The 24,291-nt window shown below is 46.3% G+C and overlaps 1 protein-coding gene across 1 annotated transcript in view; it reads left to right on the forward strand.

Annotated features, from left to right (window-relative positions):
- Window positions 1-22,761, forward strand: part of LOC117052094 (cytoglobin-2-like) — a 32,709-nt gene extending 9,948 nt beyond the window's left edge. The window contains exons 3-6 of the mRNA XM_033158817.1: window positions 13,356-13,463; window positions 17,621-17,741; window positions 18,869-18,949; window positions 22,633-22,761. Of these exons, the coding sequence (XP_033014708.1) occupies window positions 13,356-13,463; window positions 17,621-17,741; window positions 18,869-18,949; window positions 22,633-22,761 (439 nt within the window). The remainder of the gene's footprint in view (window positions 1-13,355; window positions 13,464-17,620; window positions 17,742-18,868; window positions 18,950-22,632) is intronic.
- The last annotated feature ends 1,530 nt before the right edge of the window (window positions 22,762-24,291 follow it).

Below are 24,291 nucleotides of genomic sequence, written 5' to 3' on the forward strand. Positions count from 1 at the left end.
GCAAGAGTGTTTTGTGTTGTGTAGGCTCCTATGATGTAAGTCATGGGCCTCACCTGTTAGCCTGCTCCCTAAAAGATCACGGGTTTGCTCATTTCTATATATAGGGTGCCTACATTCTGCATGGACTGCATGGCAACATGCGCAAATGGCTTGAGATACCTATTAGGTCCATAAACTACCATATAGCATAGATTCAAAACAAAAAAACAGTGACAATTTGTTGTTGACAAAGGACAGCTGGACATATAAAGGGCCCCATTACCTTCAGGAGCTTAGGGCCTCATCAAACGGCCCTGATCCAGCCCAACCCTCTGCATCCAGGACAGATGGTCATCCAACCTCTCTTTAAACACAAACAAGGAAGGAGAGCCCAAAACCTTCCAAGGGAGTCCGTTCCACTGTTGAACAGCTCTTATTGCCGGAACGTTCTTCCTGATGTTTAGCTATGACCATATAGCACTGGTCCTGAAAGATCTACATTGGCTCCCAGTACATTTCTGGGTACAATTCAAAGTGTTGGTGCTGACCTTGAAAGCCCTAAACGGCCTTGGTCCTGTATACCTGAAGGAGAGTCTCCACCCCCATCATTCAGCCCGGACAGTGAGGTCCAGCTCCGAGGGCCTTCTGGCGGTTCCCTCGCTGCGAGAAGCGAGGTTACAGGGAACCAGGCAGAGGGCCTTCTCGGTGGTGGCACCTGCCCTGTGGAACACCCTCCCACCAGATGGCTTGCTATTAGCAATCCGTTCATCCAACACTTTTTTAATGCATTTCCCACTCACTTCCCTAACTGCAAAAAATCCAGAATTGTGTTGTTTTTTAAACAGCTCTGTTGCACTTTGTTAATCCAATTTAGCCTACATATCTATGTGCTTGAATAGTGATGCTGCAAAACATCCTTTCTTTCTTTCTCAATGTATTCCCCCCCCCATGTTGTCGTTTCTTCGTGACCCCATGGACCAGAGCACGCCAGGCACGCCTATCCTTCACTGCCTCTCGCAGTTTGGCCAAACCCATGCTAGTCGCTTCGAGAACACTGTCCAACCATCTCATCCTCTGCCGTCCCCTTCTCCTTGTGCCCTCCATCTTTCCCAGCATCAGGGTCTTTTCCAGGGAGTCTTCTCTTCTCATGAGGTGGCCAAAGTACTGGAGCCTCAACTTAGGATCTGTCCTTCTAGTGAGCACTCAGGGCTGATTTCCTTCAGAATGGAGAGGTTTGAAGAAGAGTTTGGATTTGATATCCCGCTTTATCACTACCCGAAGGAGTCTCAAAGCGGCTCACATTCTCCTTTCCCTTCCTCCCCCACAACAAACACTCTGTGAGGTGAGTGGGTCTGAGAGACTTCAGAGAAGTGTGACTAGCCCAAGGTCACCCAGCAGCTGCATGTGGAGGAGCGGAGACGCGAACCCGGTTCCCCAGATTACGAGTCTGCCGCTCTTAACCACTACACCACACTTTGATCTCCTTGCAGTCCATGGGACTCTCAAGAGTCTCCTCCAGCACCATAATTCAAAAGCATCCATTCTTCGGCGATCAGCCTTCTTTATGGTCCAGCTCTCACTTCCATACCGATAGGATAGGTTTTCACTTCAAAACCGAAAGTAGGACTGACAATAAACAATGCGTCACAGCAGATACCCCGATGTTGTGACACATCTTCCCTGTGGGAGGGGCGAACTGTTGAGCTTATTTAACCCTGAAAGCTCTAAACCTCACATTTATAGTTGTACAATAAACCCTGCAAATAAGAGGATCCGGAGTCGGGAGTCTTTACTCATGAGAAGCCGCTACAGAAACCTCATGTAGTTCATGTTACAAGAAGGGGGGGAAACTGCTCCTTTCCCCTTATGGGGCACCCAAGAACCCATTTGGAGTCCTTATGTAGGTTCTCTATCAGTAGGAGAAAATAACAGAGGCCAACCAGAGAATATTGAGAAGCAAAGCAGCTAGGAAGCCTGATCTTTAGTCAAGGAACTGTTGCAACAGGGTCCCCCCCCCCCCGTAACCACACGCAGGAGGAAGGAGGAACCCCAAACATTGGTGTGCAAGCTCTTGAATAGACTTTTGAAATTGCCCACCCTGTAGCTCAAGACCACCCCCCAAAACATCATAAATACATCACACAAGGAGGCGGTCTACAGCAGAAATCCTGTCTGCCAGGATACCTGATAATGGTCACTGATTGCATTACCTGGGCAGCTTGGCCATGCTTTTGTGATGATAAATACTTATGGTAATTCCTGATATGAGCTTTTGTGTGCATGCACATGAAAGCTCATACCAAGAACAAACTTAGTTGGTCTCTAAGGTGCTACTGGAAGGAATTTTTAAATTATTTTTTGTTTTGACTATGGCAGACCAACATGGCTACCTACCTGTAACTGGTAATTCCTGAGTCCAGGACACAGGCTCACCCTATTCATACACAAATACGCCCTTAAGACAGAATTTGTGAGCACAGACACAATGGGGAGACTTTTCCCATTTCCATCCAAACTGCAGAGGAATACTTGAGGTCACTGAAAGAGTCAAAATGGCTTTAGGACTGTTTTTCCTGAACTGTTTCAGACATGTGGCTTCTATATTTACATGTACCGGTATGTGTTTGCCTGGTACACTCATGAACATTTATTTTACATCTTAGACCTCATAATTCTGTTAACATTTACATCACACAGAACTATAATTGCCAGCACCCTTAACAAACTGCCGTTCCCAGGATTCTTGTTGGGGACATGCTTTTATCTGTCTGGTGTGGCCTTCTTCAGGCAGTTCTTGGCATGCATGTTTGTTTTTGACCTGCACTGAGCAATGCATTTTTCCCCCCGGAGATCTGTTTTGTGTCTGGCTAAATTGAATTGGCTTTCAGGAAAGCAGTTTTGCAGGTGGCTCTGTGTGCAAGGGAGAGAGAAAGAGAGAGAGAGAGAGGGAGGCCAGTGGGGGAGAAGGGGCATTTCAGGCAGAGGATCTGGAGAGAGTCCACAATCTTTCTCCCACCCACCTCGTGTTCTGGAACTTGACCTGCCCTCCGCTTCGCTCAGCCAGGGTGGGATCGCCCTGATCTCTTGTTTGTGGAAGAAACCTTTTATTTGTTCACGACGAAACCGAGCGTGCCAAGTTCTTAGGCAAACGTCAGAAGCTGCTGGAGGGGCAGCCCATCCTCTCTGAGGCTTTTGGGGTCTCCTCATTTGCACCGCTGGGCCCAGATCCGACCCCGCCAGTGCGGGTGGGGCGTAAGGAGAGTCTGCTGGATCAGACCAATGTCCACCAACCCCTGTTTTCACAGTGGCCAACCAGACGCTTGTTATGGGAAAGTCACAAGCAGGATTCGAACACGAGCCCTCTCCCCTCCTTGCGGTTCCCAACAACCGGCTCTGCTGACTCAGGCCACAGAGGCAGAGTGACAAGCCATTGTGGATGGTGGCCTTTCCTCCATGAATTTGTCCATCCGAGTTGGTGGCCACCACCGCCTCCTGCAGCAGTGGGTTCCACAGATTAACTGTGCACTGAAAAGTACTTTCTTTTACCGGCCCTGGTCCTTCCAACGTTCAGAAACCAAAAAAATGCTCGTGGCAGGGTGGAGTTTGCAGGCACCTCGACCATTCCTCCTTGAGGGTCAGGATTTGGCACCCTTGCAGTTGGGGCTTGGCTTTGAGAGCAGGTCAAAGGAAGCTGCCCTGATGTCAAGTCTGACTCCAGCCCCATGGTTGTCTGCTTTTATTGACAATGGATTCTTACTATTAATATCATCAGTGCTTTTTTTTCTTGGAGGACGCATACCCCTAAACATTTTGTGAATCTTTGTACTCTTGTCCATTTTGTACTCTTGTCCTTATGAGGAACGGCTTAGGGAGCTGGGTATGTTTAGCCTGGAGAAGAGAAGGTTAAGGGGTGACATGATAGCCATGTTCAAATATATCAAAGGATGTCCTATAGAGGAGGGAGAAAGGTTGTTTTCTGCTGCTCCAGAGAAGCGGACACGGGGCAATGGATTCAAACTACAAGAAAGAAGATTCCACCTAAACATGAGGAAGAACTTCCTGACAGTGAGAGCTGCTGGACAGTGGGATTTGCTGCCAAGGAGTGTGGTGGAGTCTCCTTCTTTGGAGGTCTTTAAGCGGAGGCTTGACAGCCATCTGTCAGGAATGCTTTGATTGTGTTTCCTGCTTGGCAGGGGGTTGGACTGGATGGCCCTTGGGGTCTCTTCCAACTCTAGGATTCTAGGATTCTATGATTTACTGTATATATTTTTCCCGATTTGAACTATAAAATGGTGGTTTTTCTTGACTCAAAATACTGTTGTTGTTTAGTCATTCAGTCGTGTCCGACTCTTTGTGACCCCATGGACCAGAGCATGCCAGGCACGCCTATCCTCCACTGCCTCCCACAGTTTGGCCAAACTCATGCCAGTCGCTTCGAGAACACTGTCCAACCATCTCATCCTCTGTCGTCCCCTTCTCCTTGTGCCCTCCATCTTTCCCAACATCAGGGTCTTTTCCAGGGAGTCTTCTCTTCTCATGAGGTGGCCAAACTCTTGGAGCCTCAGCTTCAGGATCTGTCCTTCCAGTGAGCACTCAGGGCTGATTTCCTTCAGAAAGGAGAGGTTTGATCTTCTTGCAGTCCATGGGACTCTCAAGAGTCTCCTCCAGCACCAGAATTCAAAGGCATCCATTCTTCGGCGATCAGTCTTCTTCATGGTCCAGCTCTCACTTCCATACATTATGACTGGGAAAACCATAGCTTTAACTATACGGACCTTGTTGGCAAGGTGATGTCTCTGCTTTTGAAGATGCTGTCTAGGTTTGTCATTGCTTTTGTCCCAAGAAAAGCAATGACAAAATCAGAGTACCCCTAAACATTTAAGAAAAATAGCACTGATTATTATTATTATTAAACACACTGTGTTTTCCCCTGACAGGGACTTAATGCTTACAGATAGGAACAAGAGAAGCTAAAAGCATGGGTAGAATATAAAACTCTAAATATACACATTTATAATCAGGTTGAAACTGAAAAAAATGGAAGCCAAAGGCTCCCCTGGTTGCCAAATCTGATGCAGAATTCTGAGCTGGCCCAGCAGTCCAGTCAGATACAATCCCTGTTGTAAAAAATGGGATGTAGGGGAGACAGAAAGGAAGGGTGGGAGGCAAAAAAATTAAAGGAAAAAAACCTGGATTTACATTTCCAAAATATAAGATAAAAAACAAATAAAATAAAACCTACATACAGCAACAGTGTTTTGCGTTGTGTAGGCTCCTATGATGTAAGTCGTGGGCCCCGCCTGCTAGCCTGCTCCCTAAAATATCCCTGGTTTGCTCCTTTCTATATATAGGGTGCCTACATTCTGCATGGACTGGTTGCACGGCAAACATTGGCAAATGGCTTGAGGTACCTATTAGGTCCGTAAATTACCATATAGCATATATTCAACACAAAAAAACAGTGACAATTTGTTGACAAAGGACGTCTGGACATACAAAGGCCCCCATTACCTTCAATAGCTTAGGGCCTCGTCAGACCTAAATCTGGCCCTGGGAAGGCGAGACAGAAAGGAAAGGTGGGTAAAAGGTAAAGGTAAAGGGACCCCTGACCGTTAGGCCCAGTTGTGTCCGACTCTGGGGTTGCGGTGCTCATCTCGCGTTACTGGCCGAGGGAGCCGGCATACAGCTTCCGGGTCATGTGTCGAGCATGACTAAGCCGCTTCTGGCGAACCTGAGCAGCGCACGGAAACACCGTTTACCTTCCCGCCGGAGCGGTACCTATTTATCTACTTGCACTTTTGACGTGCTTTTGAACTGCTAGGTTGGCAGGAGCAGGGACCGAGCAACGGGAGCTCACCTCCATTGCGGGGATTCGAACCGCCGACCTTCTGATCGGCAAGCCCTAGGCTCTGTGGAGGGAGGAATAATTTTTTTTATTTTTCTCAAACTCTCTTGGCTGCAAAGGGCTTAAGTGTGACTCGTGTGCACCCCCTGCTGGGGCTCCCTCGTGTGCTCACGCTGCTTGCTTCAAATCCAACACTTCTCCATCCTTCACCTTCTTGGCAACCCTGGAAGTCTTCCTGCATCCTCTCCCTAATTAACAGGCTGCATCTGGGCCAAGTGCGGCTAAGCAAAGAGCACCCCCTCAGAATTGACCCACATGAGGCACCCCATAGCCCCCCCTGCTCCGCCCCCCTTCCCTAATTAGCACCTCTCTTTTCTATTTCTCTCTCCGCACTCATTAAATCCCCTTGCCCTCCTCCCCAGCGTTTAACCTGATCTGCGTGGCGGCAGATGATTGACAGGCCTCAAAGTGTGCCGGATCCTCGAAGACATTTGAAGCGGCAAGCCCACGCACTTACTCGGGAGTACGTCCCGCGGAGCACCGTGGGATTTGCCGCTGAGTAAACCCGCCTCGGACCACGCTGTTAGCCGCCCGGTTCTCACCGGTGATTTTTAAAATATACACGGTTGCTTTAGAGAAGATGAAAACCATACGTGTTACTAGACAGGAAACAGATGTCCTTCTAAGCTGGGGATCTTTGCAAGCGGTTATTCCAAAATAGAACAGAAGGAACTCCCCTCTCTCTCCGCGAAAGGTTCTGCCCACTCCCATGTTGTGCTCAAACTGAACCCAATTAAACTGGCAATTTTAACAACAGTTGAGAGTTTTACTGTCCAAAAGGATCATGATGCAGCGGATCGGCATAACCTCTTGCCAGTTGCCAGGGGCTTTCAATTGAAAACTTTGCCACACACGGGAGTTTTGGAAGAAGCCCTCTCCTACATGTGAAAAGGATCTAGGAGTCTTGGTAGACCACAAACTTGACATGAGTCAACAGTGTGATGCAGCAGCTAAAAAAGCCAATGCAATTCTGGGCTCTGCATCAATAGGAGTATAGCATCTAGATCAAGGGAAGTAATAGTACCACTGTATTCCGCTCTGGTCAGACCTCACCTGGAATACTGTGTCCAGTTCTGGGCACCACAGTTCAAGAAGGATACTGACAAGCTGGAACGTGTCCAGAGGAGGGCAACCAAAATGGTCCAAGGCCTGGAAACGATGCCTTATGAGGAACGGCTTAGGGAGCTGGGTATGTTTAGCCTGGAGAAGAGAAGGTTAAGGGGGGATATGATAGCCATGCTCAAATATATAAAAGGATGTCATATGGAGGAGGGAGAAAGGTTGTTTTCTGCTGCTCCAGAAAAGTGGACACGGGGCAATGGATTCAAACTACAAGAAAGAAGATTCCACCTAAACATTAGGAAGAACTTCCTGACAGTGAGAGCTGTTGGACAGTGGGATTTGCTGCCAAGGAGTGTGGTGGAGTCTCCTTCTTTGGAGGTCTTGAAGCGGAGGCTTGACAGCCATCTGTCAGGAAGGTTTTGATGGTGTTTCCTGCTTGGCAGGGGGTTGGACTGGATGGCCCTTGGGGTCTATTCCAATCCTAGGATTCTAGGATTCTACATTATAAAGGCTGGTCATTACAAAAGACAATTTAATACTTCTTCACCAACATTATTGTTCAACAAACCTGGACATATGTGTGTGGTCGACATTTGTCTGCCTGGCATTTATAATATTTCAGCTGATTTTATTTATTGATTTGTCATGGACGCCTCAGCCTTCCTCTTTCTAAACCGCAAAGCTCCAAAAACGAAAAACGATGAATTTGAATGGCAAATGAAAATTAACTGGCACGATAAAAATATGTGAGGGGAGGAGAGCAGGTTAGGTACAGCCCAGACCCTGAGATTTCAGGGCCCAGACTATGGTCTGACTCCACGGTCAGAGGCAGCAATGCTTCTGAATCCCAGTTGCTGGGAACCACAGGAAGGGAGAGCTGCTCTTGTGTTCGAATCCTGCTTGCTGGTTTCCCATTTGGGCATCTGGTTGGTCGCTGGGCTGGACAGGCCATTGGCCTGACCTAGCAGGCTTCTCTTTATGTTCTTACATTCTCATTTCCCGGTGCGATTCCCCTCTCACATTCCTTATTGCAAAAAGTTTGACCTTTGGGGAAAGTATCCCCAAAATGTGGTTGTGTCCCCCGCCTCCCCCCCCCCCAGCATCTGTCAGGGAATTGGCTTTCTCCCTCCGTGGCAGTAGACAAGCAGAACAAAGGAAAAGGAGTCTTCTTACCAGTTAGAAGATTTATTAATCACAGCAAGAGAACCAAGAGCCCATCTCCTAGGAATGGCGGTGCTCCCAATTAAGGATTCCACTCCCCTTATGTCCCTATTAATCTGCATCACTTCTACGTCTTGCAATCCCAGCTAGTACCCTCTGTGATGTGTGTGCTTTCTGTTCTGCCACTTTCCGAGCTCTTCTTGACCTTCGGGGAAAAGCGGAGGAATGCTGTCCAGAGATGTGAATCTTACAGTGTTTCTTCTCCTAGCTGTTATCCCATCCATTATTTCCCAGCTTCTGCCTTCTGAACTGTGTCCCTCTGCAGACCGCTGTTCCAAATCTATACTGTCCTCCTGCTCCTGGGAAGATTCAGAATCCGGATCCGGAGCGGGGGGGGGGGGGAAGGCTCTTGCCATTCCTCATCAGAATGGTCCCTGCAGAAACTGACAATCTGTAAGTGCCTGTGTTGCTGGGAACTCTTGCTTGCACCAACCCCGCTGAGCTATAATTCCCAGCACCCTTAACAAACTTTACTTCTCTTGATTATTTTTTTGGGGGGGTGGAATCATGTGCCTTAAAGTTATGAGGTGTACGCAGCCACAGAGACGCATTTTACCGCCGTCCGGGGACCTCCCACAAAGAACACGAATTTAGGTATACAACCGATATTTTAATAGCCGGTCGTGACTGATTGAATTTCCCCCCACTGATCAAAATCTTCCTGGGTCGGTGCAAACATTGTCTCCTGATTCAATCTAATCCACTCGCCCAGGTCTGCGCTAATCCTTCTCTTCGGGTAATTAGGACACGTTATTAAATTCCAATCCAATTTTCAAAGCTTATATCCTCCTTGCTGGGCCTTCTCTGCTTCCAACCCCTTATCCGTATTTAACTTATACCTGAGCATGTTGGAAAATTCACAGATAATGGATAATAAAGCCACGGCAAATCTGCGGGGGATTTTGCAAGATTCAAACACCGCCTGCCTATCACGAGAGTTTTATCACCTCCTCCCCAGCCTTTGATATTAAACCATGCCCTGCCGGTGAGAGCTCCAATCCAGTCCAGCCCTTGAAGGGGAGTGTTATGTACTGAGTTGAATAGGCTCCAAAATTCAGCAGTCTGATTGGTCCTAGAACAATAGGATCCAGAATGCAGCAGCCTGCTTGGTCCTAGAACAATAGGATTCAGAATGCAGCAGCCTGATTGATCCTAGAACAATAGGATCCAGAATGCAGCAGCCTGATTGGTCCTAGAACAATAGGATCCAGAATGCAGCAGTCTGCTTGGTCCTAGAACAATAGGATCCAGAATGCAGCAGTCTGCTTGGTCCTAGAACAATAGGATCCAGAATGCAGCAGCCTGATTGGTCCTAGAACAATAGGATCCAGAATGCAGCAGCCTGATTGGTCCTAGAACAATAGGATCCAGAATGCAGCAGTCTGCTTGGTCCTAGAACAATAGGATCAAGAATGCAGCAGTCTGATTGGTCCTAGAACAATAGGATCCAGAATGCAGCAGCCTGATTGGTCCTAGAGCAATAGGATCCAGAATGCAGCAGCCTGATTGGTCCTAGAACAATAGGATCCAGAATGCAGCAGTCTGCTTGGTCCTAGAACAATAGGATCAAGAATGCAGCAGCCTGATTGGTCCTAGAGCAATAGGATCCAGAATGCAGCAGCCTGATTGGTCCTAGAACAATAGGATCCAGAATGCAGCAGCCTGATTGGTCCTAGAACAATAGGATCCAGAATGCAGCAGTCTGCTTGGTCCTAGAACAATAGGATCAAGAATGCAGCAGCCTGATTGGTCCTAGAGCAATAGGATCCAGAATGCAGCAGCCTGATTGGTCCTAGAGCAATAGGATCCAGAATGCAGCAGCCTGATTGGTCCTAGAACAATAGGATCCAGAATGCAGCAGTCTGCTTGGTCCTAGAACAATAGGATCAAGAATGCAGCAGCCTGATTGGTCCTAGAGCAATAGGATCCAGAATGCAGCAGCCTGATTGGTCCTAGAGCAATAGGATCCAGAATGCAGCAGCCTGATTGGTCCTAGAACAATAGGATCCAGAATGCAGCAGTCTGCTTGGTCCTAGAACAATAGGATCAAGAATGCAGCAGCCTGATTGGTCCTAGAGCAATAGGATCCAGAATGCAGCAGCCTGATTGGTCCTAGAACAATAGGATCCAGAATGCAGCAGCCTGATTGGTCCTAGAACAATAGGATCCAGAATGCAGCAGTCTGCTTGGTCCTAGAACAATAGGATCAAGAATGCAGCAGCCTGATTGGTCCTAGAGCAATAGGATCCAGAATGCAGCAGCCTGATTGGTCCTAGAGCAATAGGATCCAGAATGCAGCAGCCTGATTGGTCCTAGAACAATAGGATCCAGAATGCAGCAGTCTGCTTGGTCCTAGAACAATAGGATCAAGAATGCAGCAGCCTGATTGGTCCTAGAGCAATAGGATCCAGAATGCAGCAGCCTGATTGGTCCTAGAACAATAGGATCCAGAATGCAGCAGTCTGCTTGGTCCTAGAACAATAGGATCAAGAATGCAGCAGTCTGATTGGTCCTAGAACAATAGGATCCAGAATGCAGCAGCCTGATTGGTCCTAGAGCAATAGGATCCAGAATGCAGCAGCCTGATTGGTCCTAGAACAATAGGATCCAGAATGCAGCAGTCTGCTTGGTCCTAGAACAATAGGATCAAGAATGCAGCAGCCTGATTGGTCCTAGAGCAATAGGATCCAGAATGCAGCAGTCTGCTTGGTCCTAGAACAATAGGATCCAGAATGCAGCAGCCTGATTGGTCCTAGAACAATAGGATCCAGAATGCAGCAGTCTGCTTGGTCCTAGAACAATAGGATCAAGAATGCAGCAGCCTGATTGGTCCTAGAACAATAGGATCCAGAATGCAGCAGTCTGATTGGTCCGCAGGAGCCACCCAATCCAGCTCCAGGTGGAAGCATCCATTCTTCGGCGATCAGTCTTCTTTATGGTCCAGCTCTCACTTCCATACATCACTACTGGGAAAACCATAGCTTTAACTAGACGGACCTCGGTCGGCAAGGAGAGAGGAGTTTTTCAGGACTCCAAAGAATTAAAAATGAATTAAGGGCCACAATGTCTCAACAGAGGTTGTCCGCACTGAGCATTCTGTACAGGGAAAGTGGCAAACTTTGACAAACAAATTTTGATGAAGTTTTGGGTGATTTTGCGACGAGGAAGGCTAGGGGGGGAAAACATTTTTAGTCCTACTGTATCTGATGGTTGTAGCTTGCTTCTTAATATGTATTTTAAAACCGACTGTTTAATGACAACATAAAGTAGATTCTAAAAGTGCCACACTGTCAGGTAATCATGATCATATTATTTACGCTTCCCAGGCAATATAATTTGTAAACTCAAGGTGTTTTGTTTTGTTTTGTTTTTTAAGAATAGCACTGCAACTTCATTTTCCTAAAAATGAATGGTGATTCCACGAAAGGTTTACAAAGTTCGGTTACTGCAAAAGTTTTTCAGTGTTCATTTTAACTCTTATGCATTTTTTTAAAACCACCATGGTGTTTTGACAATAACATCTTGTTCGTTGTTAACTCTCAGGTTAACAAAGCAGTATTCTCAGAGCCACGCAACGTCTTAAAAGTCCCTGTGCGGCCGCTGACTTCTTACTGCGTCAGAAAGTCCAAAAGCCCAGTACCCTTCAAGCTGCGTTTCTGCAAAATGTCCTTTTCTCCTCTCATCAGCAGAGTAGCTTTTTCAGCGAAGAAACGAAGACGAGCATGAGTGTCTGTGTTTATCTCTTCCCAATAAATCAAAGCGAGTCCATGCTAATTAACAAGATTTTTTTGACTTTAAAGGTTAAGGGCTGCCAACCAGCCAGGAGAAAACACTCCCATCCTGGCTCGAGCCGGAAGAGGACTGAATTGGGTTCTGTCTTGGGCCCAGTCTTATTCAACATCTTCATCACTGACTTGGATGACAGGCCTGAGAGCATCCTGATCAAGTTTGCAGATGACACCAAATTGGGAGGGGTGGCTAATACCCCAGAGGACAGGATCACACTTCAAAATGACCTTAACAGATTAGACAACTGGGCCAAAGCAAACAAGATGAATTTTAACAAGGAGAAATGCAAAGTACTACACTTGGGCAAAAAAAAATGAAAGGCACAAATACAGGATGGGTGACACCTGGCTTGAGAGCAGTACATGTGAAAAGGATCTAGGAGTCTTGGTAGACCATAAACTTGACATGAGTCAACAGTGTGATGCAGCAGCTAAAAAAGCCAATGCAATTCTGGGCTGCATCAATAGGAGTATAGCATCTAGATCAAGGGAAGTAATAGTACCACTGTATTCCGCTCTGGTCAGACCTCACCTGGAATACTGTGTCCAGTTCTGGGCACCACAGTTCAAGAAGGATACTGACAAGCTGGAACGTGTCCAGAGGAGGGCAACCAAAATGGTCAAAGGCCTGGAAACGATGCCTTATGAGGAACGGCTTAGGGAGCTGGGTATGTTTAGCCTGGAGAAGAGAAGGTTAAGGGGTGATATGATAGCCATGTTCAAATATATCAAAGGATGCCATATAGAGGAGGGAGAAAGGTTGTTTTCTGCTGCTCCAGAGAAGCGGACACGGGGCAATGGATTCAAACTACAAGAAAGAAGATTCCACCTAAACATTAGGAAGAACTTCCTGACAGTAAGAGCTGTTGGACGGTGGAATTTGCTGCCAAGGAGTGTGGTGGAGTCTCCTTCTTTGGAGGTCTTTAAGCAGAGGCTTGACAGCCATCTGTCAGGAATGCTTTGATGGTGTTTCCTGCTTGGCAGGGGGTTGGACTGGATGGCCCTTGGGGTCTCTTCCAACTCTAGGATTCTAGGATTCTAGGAATAACTGCGTGGTCCGTTACAAATATCACATTGTACAGAGGCACAGTTCCCGGAAGTTGTGCAACGCCTTCTGTGATTGCAGGATGCACAGCAAAGCTTTTAACCCTAAAAGCTCTCACTCTCACACATCTTATGTCCTTTAGAGGAGAAATTGTGAATTGCAGAATTTTAAATCCCCGTCCTCATCCTTGGCTTCACTCAGTTTTGTTCAGAACAGTCTTTCATTTTCTTCTAGTCCCTCTAAATCCGGCCCTGGAGGTAGGAGAGTGGCGTCGGCGGGCAAGCCGTATGGTGAGGAAAGCCTTCCCTCTTGATAAACCAGAGAACTAAACCTTCTCCTCTTATTCCTTCTGCAGACTGTTTGAGACCCACCCCGAGTGCAAAGATGTCTTCTTCCAATTCCGGGACATCGATGACCTGCAGCAACTGAAGATGAGCAAGGAGCTGCAGGCCCACAGCCTCAGGTGGGTAGGGCCCAAAACAGCCCCTCTTCTCTGGGTCTGAAGCTGAAAGTTGGACGATTCAGGACAGATGACAATAATTAATAATTAATAATTAATAATAACAAAATTAATAATTATTATCATAAGTAATAAATAATAGAAGTTCACCTTGTAGATATTCCTTGCAGATAGAAGTTGAATCCTGCACAAATCTGGAGGGGAGCCCCCAAGACAGTCGTTTTGTTTTTTGGTAACATTTTATTGATTTTCCAAATACAACAAAACGAACAAGAAAAAAAAAAACCATAATCAAATTATTATTATTTTTTTGAAAAAAATTATTAAATTTTCCAATGAAACAAATACAAACCACAATCACACACACAATAACAAGCCAACAAACAAAAGAAAAAAAAACAAATATCAAACCTACAAACTGCAAAAATACAAACCTATACTACAAAAAAGAAAAAAGAAAAATCTCATTATCTTCTCCCAGTTTTTAACATTGCATTGGGACCTCCACCCGTCCTCTCCTCTGCGTTCATTTCCAAACCTCTTTTAGTAACTTAAAAAAAAAAAACCATAATTAAATTAAACCATAATTTTTGGGTCGAATTCCCTCCACTCCCCCACCTGGTTCCATTATAATATATTTGTTCATGCACGTCCATAAAACCTTATATACTTAACAATCCAGTTTTAAAATCTTCTTCATCTTATTACAAGTGACTTTTAAAAGTTATACTAATGTGAGAATCAATACACAAAGCTTAATTATTATTTTTTTGCAATAATTTGTCCTACATAGTTCAGTAATTTATTTTGCCCATTTTCTCCTTTATCTTCTTTGGCCGAGGATTCTTCCTTCCGTAAGAGCTGGCTGGTCTTGGCCCGGCATCCAATCTCACATATCGGAGCAAATCAAATCAAATCAAATCATCTTTATTACGGTCAAAGACCAGAAAACAGATAATAACAATCCATAATCGGATACAGCATTAAAGGTTGAATTGTATAACAAAAATACAATCCAATTCACAGAAATGATACTTACTTTTAGACTTAAAATTAAGATTAAAATGTTAAAATTTTAGATTAATGGATCTTTACCACCTAATAACATTCCTTCTAAAGGTAAGGCTCGAGTCTCTGTCACTCTTGCCGCAATATAGCAAAATTTTGCAACGATCCTACTGGTCTCCAAATCTTTATCAGCTAGGACGTGTCTGGTGTAACAAAGTCTTTCGCACAAACAATCCATCAAGTCCTATTACATCTCAATATCATAACCTCAATTTTTTTTTAACAGCAATCATTCCCACATTTCCCTCAGCTCTTTATAAGCCTTTCTCCCTCCTCTATATGACATCCTTTTCTATATTTGAACATGGCTATCATATCCCCCCTTAACCTTCTCTTCTCCAGGCTAAACATACCCAGCTCCCTAAGCCGTTCCTCCTAAGGCATCGTTTCCAGACCTTCCAGTAATAAGACGTTTGCTCCCCTTCAGTCCACAGTGTGATCCTGAAGGAAGGTGCTGTTATGAAAACTTCCCGCGGGGACAAGATGAGAGACTGACCCCCAAGGCGGACGAAGCTTCCGTGCCCTCTGGCTTCTAGAGTCCAGGGACACAATGTAATATGCGGTTGTTCCCAGCTTGAAAACAACACACAAAAGCCTTTTGGGCTAAGATCTACTTTATTGTAGATTAAAGAGCAGAGTATGCCTCTGCGTAGCCAGCTCATTATTTCAGAGCTGTCTGTAAATGCGTCTGCATCTCCTGATGCAAAACAGAAAGTAAAGAAATACAATAGTAAATTACAATGACATCACATGTGTGGGAGCTGGTATCGCTGGTGTGTTTCACACAGAGTGGAAACATGACTCTTGAGTCTTGTGACCTTGCTGCAGCGTTCGCAGCTCGTCATGTACTGATATCACAACAGGTGCATGCAAAATAGAAAATTCTTTCCAGTAGCACCTTAGAGACCAACTGAGTTTCTTCTTGGTATGAGCTTTCGTGTGCATGCACACTTCTTCAGATACACTGAAACAGAAGTCACCAGATCCTTAAATACAGTGAGGGAGTGGGGAGGGGTATTACTCAGAAGGGTGGTGGGAATGGGTGATCAGCTGATAGGTGTGGAAAACCTGTTGACGACTGCAATTAGTCTTGCAGGAAAAAGCAAGGGGTGAGATGGCTAAAGATAGCTTTGTCATGATAATGAGATAAGAATCCAATGTCTTTGTTCAGACCAGGTTTCTCCATGGTTTTAAGTTTGGTGATTAGTTGCAATTCAGCCACTTCTCTTTCCAGTCTATTTCTGAAATTCCTTTGTATTAAGACAGCTACTTTGAGATCTTTTATAGAATGTCCTGGGAGATTGAAGTGTTCTCCTACTGGTCTCTCTGTCTTGTGATTCCTGATATCAGATTTATGTCCATTTATCCTTTACAAAGGATAAGGTGCATGCGTATCTGGAGAAGTGTGCATGCACACGAAAGCTCATACGAAGAACAAACTTAGTTGGTCTCTAAGGTGCTACTGGAAGGAATTTTTTATTTTGTTTTGACTATGGCAGACCAACACCTGTACCTGAAGGAAGGCTTCAGCTTGTAGTTACAGAAGAGAGTGTGGGTTCATCCCATTTGGGGATTGAGCCCATGTGCTGCTAGAGTAGTTGCTTTGGAAGACGATAACCAGGCATCCGCACAACATGACTGTTATGTATTGAAGTTCTCACCCTAGGCCACTAGGGGTGTGTGTATATAGTTCATTCTGCTGCAGTTTTCACTCAGGTCCGCATATGCAAATGAAGGATTGTAAACTGACGTTCAGGGATTGGGTAACTACAGAAAGTTGTTACTGTTGCTTTGTAGCTGAGTTCTATATAGCAGGCTGCTGAGGCCTTCAGCTCAGTCCTGTTCCAGCCTGAGAATAAACAAGAGCTGTTTGGAAATCACTGTGTCGTCTGCTGTGTCCACCCACGACTTAACAACGACCAGTCCAACAAAGATGCTGCTGAACAGGGGTCAGCAAACTTTTTCAGCAGGGGGCCGGTCCACTGTCCCTCAGACCTTGTGGGGGCCAGACAATTTTTTTTTTTGGGGGGGGGGAGTTAACAAATTCCTATGCCCTACAAATAACCCGGAGATGCATTTTAAATAAAAGGACACATTCTACTCATGTAAAAACACGCTGATTCCCGGACTGTCCGCGGGCCGGATTTAGAAGGTGATTGGGCCGGATCCGGCCCCCGGGCCTTAGTTTGCCTACCCATGCTGTTGAAGAATCATCGCTTCATTCTACCGGAGGATGCTCCAGACCAGGTGTGACAGGAAGTCCTCCTGGCCGGACCAACATTCCCCTGCGTGTCCCCGTGTTCTCCTCTGCGTTCAATTTCTAATTTACTTTAGTAACTTTGTAACTAGTTTAACAATCATTCACCATTCTTCTTAAACTTCAAATAAACATCTTATGCAACTTATATCATTCAACTTATTATTATCACATAAAATCATATTTCAAATCTTAACTTCTTGCATCCTTTTTTCCCTTAGTAAAGCTATTGCTGTTATTTCTTCTAATTCCTACCTTAAAAATAAAAATAAAAATCAACACATTATCATAAAGAAAAAACCTAAATATTTCTTCCATTCTCCAAATTATCACCCTCTGAGTCGGAGTACCATGGTTAGCCTTCCTGATATACCTCATAAATTCTTCTACCCCACCCCCCTCCTCACCGCCTTCCCTCTTCCCCTTTCAGTCTCTCACCAGTCTTCCCCCCAGCATTTTCCCAGTCCAAATCTTCCTTCCCCCACACCAATTTCTTCTTTCAAAATGTCCCCCCTTAATAAGATTCTACGTAAGATTATGGTTAATAGAATGGTGTGCTCCTGTGTTTTGGTGTAAGGTATGTATCAGTTTTTTATTTTGTTGTTATTTGAATGGTTTGTTGTGTTTGTTTTTATATGTTGAATGTTATGTTTTATTTGTTGTTGTTTTTTGTTTATGGAAATACCAATAAATTCTTATTAAAAAAAAACAACAACATTCCCCTGCATGTCCACTCTGGACTCCCACATAGGTAGCATGCGCCTGAATGCGACTTGTGGGCTCTCACCCATGGCTGTTCTTCTCTGTCCCTTCCATGCCCTCCTTCCGTCACCAGAGTGATGTCGTTCATCGAGAAGAGCGTGGCAAGACTCGACCAGGTGGAGAAACTGGAGCACTTGGCCTTCGAGCTGGGCAGGAGTCACTTCCGCTACAAAGCACCCCCCAAGTACTATGAGGTGAGGAAGGCGGGGGGTGGCAGGCGGCCCCGCAGATTAACGTAGCTCGTGGGAAAGACGGGAGAGGAATCTGTTAGATCCGGAAGCTGCAGCCAGGAAATCCTTGACTGATACTTCACCTCGGTCAGAACTGTCATTGCCACATGTGCCATTTAAAAACCCGGTCTCCATTTGCAAGGAATTGATCTTCCAGTGTGGCGGCATCTGTGGAACTCCCTGCACATTGATATCAGGCCTTCCCTGTATGCTTCCCCATGCCTGCTAAAAACATTTTCATTTAGACAAGCACTAAACCACAGAGCCTAGGGCTTGCCGATCAGAAGGTTGGCGGTTCGAATCCCCGCGACGGGGTGAGCTCCTGCTGCTCGGTCCCTGCTCCTGCCCACCTAGCAGTTGGAAAGCACGTCAAAGTGCAAGTAGATAAATAGGTACCGCTCTGGCGGGAAGGTAAATGGTGTTTCCGTGCGCTGCTCTGGTTCGCCAGAAGCGGCTTAGTCCTGCTGGCCACATGACCCGGAAGCTGTACGCCGGCTCCCTCGGCCAGTAACCCGAGATGAGCGCCGCAACCCCAGAGTCATCCGCGACTGGACCTAACGGTCAGGGGTCCCTTTACCTTTACCTTTACCCAGCTATTTAGAAAGTTGATGTGAGTTTCAATCTGTTTTTAGTTTATTGTCCCTTTTTGAGCGTCGTCAATTATTGTTAGGGATGCGGGTGGCGCTGTGGGTTAAACTACAGAGCCTAGGGCTTGCCGATCAGAAGGTCAGCGGTTCGAATCCCCGCAATGACGGGGTGAGCTCCCGTTGCTCGGTCCCGGCTCCTGCCCACCTAGCAGTTCGAAAGCATAACAGTGCAAGTAGATAAATAGGTACCGCTCCGGCGGGAAGGTAAATGGCAGATTCACCCATTCCTATGCGCTGTGCATCCAAACTATCCAAGAAAAAAAAAGAATTAACGGCACAAATACACCCCAGATTTTACCAGAGCTGGGTGGTTCTTACCTGCTCCTTGTTCCCAGAATCAAAAGATCTGGCTGAGTAGAGAATACAACCTGCCTTCTCGTCTTCCTCTCTCTTTTCACCTCCCAAAATAACCCTTCCTTCTCTGGATTTCTCCCCCATCCCCAGTACATAGGTGCTCAGTTCATCCAAGCTGTCCAGCCCATTCTAAAAGAACACTGGACTCCGGAGGTCGAGAAGGCTTGGGAGGTAAGAGAAACTTGCAGGGTCGGCTCCAGTTAAGTTCTACTCGGAGTAGACCCATCGAAATGAGCAGAACTAAGTCCGTCACGTCCAGTGCTGGATTTACGTAACAGCATCTTAAAAAGCAGAGACATCCCCTTGCCGACAAAGGGCTGTTATAGTTAAAGCTATGGTTTTCCCAGTAGTAATGTATGGAAGTGAGAGCTGGACCATAAAGAAGACTGATCGCTGTAGAATTGATGCTTTTGAATTATTGTGCTGGAGGAGACTCTTGAGAGTCCCATGGACTGCAAGAAGATCAAACCTATCCATCCTTAAAGAAATCAGCCCTGAGTGCTCACTGGAAGGACAGATCCTGAAGCTGAGGCTCCAGTACTTTGGCCACCTCATGAGAAGAGAAGACTCCCTGGAAAAGACCCTGGTGTTGGGAAAGATGGAGGGCACAAGGAGAAGGGGGCGACAGAGGACGAGATGGTTGGACAGTGTTCTCCAAGCGACTGGCATGAGTTTGGCCAAACTGCGGGAGGCAGTGGAGGATAGGCGTGCCTGGCGTGCTCTGGTCCATGGGGTCACGAAGAGTCGGACACAACTGAACGACTGAAAAACAACAACGTTCTGACTCAAGAAAAATCACCATTTTATAGTTCAAATCGGGGAAAATAAATGCAGTAAATGGACAAAAGTACAAAGATTCACAAAATGTTTAGGGGTATGCGTCCCCCTGTGTCCCCCAAGAAAAAAAGCACTGATGGTGAGGATGATGATGACCATGGGGTCACGAAGAGTCGGACACGACTGAACGACTGAACAACAAAACAGGCTATAGCTTAGGGACTCACTCTTTTGGGGGGCCCCAAAAAATTTAGAGGGGAAAAAAACTGGATGTAATTTCCAAAATATAAGATAAAATAAAACCACATAAAATAAAACCTACATACAATAACAGTATTTTTTCCCCCGGTAAAAATTGACATTACTTTTTTTTTGGGGGGGTGGGATATTTCTGAAATAAATAAACACCCCCACACAAGCAGCATGAGACGAAACACTTCTGGGTTTTTCTTTTTTAATGCATGAAAGCAGCATGGGACAGAATTATGTTATTCCCCCCCCTCCTTCCCTCTGATCCTCTTATCTTATCCCCGATTAAACAGTTTTCCCCGATTAAACCTGCATGGGACTGAGCTTGCCTGTCCAATGTGCCCCTCTTTCAGGTGCCTCCCGAGAAACCGTCGGACAAGCGCGATCGGGTTTGATTTCGTAGGCCCTTAATTAGATTTCCGCTCTGTAGCAATATCAATCCTATTGTTTTCTCTTAAAACGTTGTGGTGTGTGTGTGTGTGTGTGTGCGTTTGTGTGTTTTTAATCATTCCATGTGGGTTTTCTTTTAATAGACAGCACACATAATGAAGACCCAGAGGGAAATTTCCCCAATCAAGGAGGGTGTATGCTTGCTTGGTTTTGATGTTTATCTCACTCACTGATTTTTATTGCCTTTTGTAGAATTTGTAGAGTTGGAAGGGACCCCCAAGGGCCATCTAGTCCAACCCCCTGCAATGCAGGAATCGCAGCGACAGAGGGCCGTCCAAGCCCTGCTTAGATCAGACCCTCCAAGGAAGGAGAGTCCACCACCTCCCAAGGGAATCTCTTCCACTGCTGAAAGTTCCTCTTTTCTTGTAACTTGAAGCCATGGGAATCTCCTTTCTTGTAACTTGAGGCCACGGGTTCGAGTCCTACCCTCTAGAGCAAGAGAAAGCAAGCTTGCTCCATCTTCCATGTGACAGTCCCTGAGATATTTGTAGACGGTAATAATAATAATAATAATAATAATAATAATAATAATAATAATAATAATTTATTTGTACCCCTAAACTTCCCTAAACAGGGCTGCCTTCAGGTATTTTCTGAATGTCAGGTAGTTGTTTATTCCCTTGACTTCTGATGGGAGGGCGTTCCACAGGGCAGGCGTCATGTTTAGGGAAGTTTTTAATCTGTGATATTTTAAATGTATTTTAATATTTGATGGAAGCCGCCCAGAGTGGCTGGGGAGACCCAGCCAGATGGGCGGGGTACAAATTTTATTATCATCATCATCATCATCATCATTTCTCAGTCTTCTCTTTTCCAAGCTAAACATACCCAGCTTTCCCTCGTCTGCACACCCTCCAGCTTGTCAATGTCCTTTTAAAACTGGGGTGCCCAGAACAGGACACAGGACTCCAGGCAGGGTCTGACCAAGCCAGAATAGAGTGGTACTGTGACTTCCCTTGGTTTACATTTATGTCCCACGTTTTTCTCCAGCGAGCGTGAGGAGGGTTCATGGTTCTCTCCTTCCTCATTAAATTGGACTACTGCCATGCGCTCTCCGTGGGGCTACCTTTGAAGGTGACTTGGAAACTACAACTAATCCAGAATGCGGCAGCTAGACTGGTGCCTGGGAGCGGCCGCCAGGACCACATAACACCAGTCCAGAAAGATCTACATTGGCTCCCAGGACGTTTCTGAGCACAATTCAAAGTTTTGGTGCTGACCTTGAAAGCCCTAAATGGCCTCAAAGGACCAGTAGACCTGAAGGAGCATCTCCACCCCCATCGTTCAGCCAGGACACCTGGGTCCCATCTACAAGGGTCTTCTGGCAGTTCCCTCCCGGCAAGAAGTGAGGTTACAGGGAACCAGGCAGAGGGCCTTCTAGGTGGTGGCGCCCACCCATCAAATGTCAAGGAAATAAACAACTAACAGACTTTTAGAAGACATCTGAAGGCAGCCCTGTTTGTTGTTCAGTCGTTCAGTCGTGTCTGACTCTTCGTGACCCCATGGACCAGAGCACGCCAGGCACGCCTATCCTCCACTGCCTCCCGCAGTTTGGCCAAACTCATGCCAGTCGCTTCGAGAACGCTGTCCAACCACCTCGTCCTCTGTCGCCCCCTTCTCCTTGTGCCCTCCATCTTTCCCAACATCAGGGTCTTTTCCAGGGAGTCTTCTCACGAGGTGGCCAAAGTCTTGGAGCCTCAACTTCAGGATCTGCCCTTCCAGTGAGCAGTCCTGTTTAGCGAAGTTTTTACTCGTTTTCTCGTATTTTTAATATTCTGTTTGGGAGCCGCCCAGAGTGACAGGGGAGTCCCAGCCAGACGGGTGGGGTATAAGTATTAAATTATTATTATTATTATTATTATTATTATTATTATTATTATTATTATATTAATTATCCCCTCAACAACCCTGTATCATGGGTCAGCCTGAGAGGCCCTGTGAGCTTCAGGGCTGAGTAGGGATTCATGAAATCATAGAATCATAGAATTGGAAGGGACCATGAGGGTTACCCCTAGTCCAACCAGCAACAATGCTGGGAAATGTGGGTCTCGAACCCACAACTCTGGAATTAAGAATCTCATGCTCTACCAAAACCCCAGCCCAGCGCTCTAACCACTACACCACACCGGTCTCCCTGCCTACAGTCTAGGGGCACCTGTTGTTTATCTGACTTCGGCCGTAGCAATGTTTAGATTGACGTAAAAATGGCAAGGGTCGGATGGGTGTTTTACCTTGTGTGTTTTTGGAATGTGGTCTGGGCTACCGTTTCATCCCCTGGTTCTGCCATAGCCCTCCATGCCCCCCCATTCCTCCCCCTTTTGGAGGGCAGGGTTCACCCAGTAAACGTTTGCCTCTTTCTCTCTCCCCCCCCCCCCAAGAGCCTCTTCAAATATTTGACGGCCACCATGCGGCGAGGCTTCTACACGGAAGAGAAGACCGCAGGATCCGGCGGCAAGTCTCCTTGCTCGAGGAAGGCCGGCGCTGGGTCCACTCCAAACAAAATCTAGCAAGACGAAACCTGCTCTTGATGCGACTCGGCGATGGACCCACACACCCCACCCCGGACTCTCCCTTTTTTTGGTCCCCTCTTCCAAGTGGAACTCCCGGGTGCAGGAAAAGTCCGTTGCGGTGATTCCGTCTTTTTTGAAATCAGGGGTTAGTAATAATAATTTTTTAAAAAGAAACCCGAGGCAAGGAAGGACCAAGCATCCATAAATGTCCTTCCAATGAGCTTTATGAATGCGCCTTTATCTTTGGGAGGGATTGTTGCAGGAATGGAGTCCTGCTCAGCTATGCCCATGTTGCCTGGCTGTTTCAGAGGGCTCCTGATAATTATAATCATAATCATAATCATAATTATTAATACATTTATTGTCATTTTACAGCCTCTGTACAATTAAATTAAATGAACCTCCCTCCCCCCCCAAAAAAGACTCAATCTCTTATTGAACAACACACCACCTCGCAAGTCAATTTTGCTTTGAGTGTTGCTGGTTCTCTCTCTCTCTCTCTCTCTCTCTCTCTCTCTCTCCCCAATCAAGAGGTATATCATGGAATTGTAGAGTTGGAAAGTACCCCAAGGGTCATCTAGTCCAACCCCCTACAAGGCAGAAATCAATTTAATGAAATAAACTAAGATGAAATTATGGGACGCGGGTGGCACTGTGGGTTAAACCACTGAGCCTAGGGCTTGCCGATCAGAAGGTCGGCGGTTCGAATCCCCCCGTCAGGGTGAGCTCGGTCCCTGCTCCTGCCCACCTAGCAGTTCGAAAGCACATCAAAGTGCAAGTAGATAAATAGATACCACTCCAGAGGGAAGGTAAATGGCGTTTCCGTGCGCTGCTCTGGTTCACCAGAAGCGGCTTAGTCATGCTGGCCACATGACCCGGAAGCTGGACGCCGGCTCCCTCGGCCAGTAAAGCGAGATGAGCGCCGCAACCCCAGAGTCGGACATGACTGGACCTAATGGTCAGGGGTACCTTTCCCTTTACCTATTTTCCATTCAACAGCCTAACAGCTCACGGATAGAAGCTATTTTTTAGCCTGTTGGTATGGCTATTTATACTTCTATATCTCCTGCCCGAGGTTAGAAGATTAAAGAGGTGCTGGCCGGGGTGTGAATCATCCCTGAAAATTTTTCTCGCTCTCCTAAGGCAACGATCCCTTGCGATGTCATCTAGCGGACTCAGGGGACAGCCCATGATACCATGTGCTGTGTTCACCACCCTCTGTAGAGACTTTCTGTCTGTGGCTGTCAAGCCAACGTACCACACTGTGATACAACATGAGAGGACACTTTCTGTTGTGGACCAGTAGAAAGAGGTCATCCGTTGTTGTTGAACATCATTCTTTCGCAAGACCCTGAGAGGAAATGGAGTCTCTGTTGGGCTTTTCTGACCACCTGAGTTATGTTGATTTTCCAAGTGAGGTCCTCACTAAGGTAAACTCGCAGGAATTTAAATGAGGAGACTCTCTCCACACCCCCACCCCCACCTGATATACAACGGGGAAGGTTCGCCACTCTTCCTCCGGAAGTC

The sequence above is a fragment of the Lacerta agilis genome, chromosome 8 (assembly GCF_009819535.1).
Source record: "Lacerta agilis isolate rLacAgi1 chromosome 8, rLacAgi1.pri, whole genome shotgun sequence".
Classification (NCBI taxonomy): Eukaryota; Metazoa; Chordata; class Lepidosauria; order Squamata; family Lacertidae; genus Lacerta; species Lacerta agilis.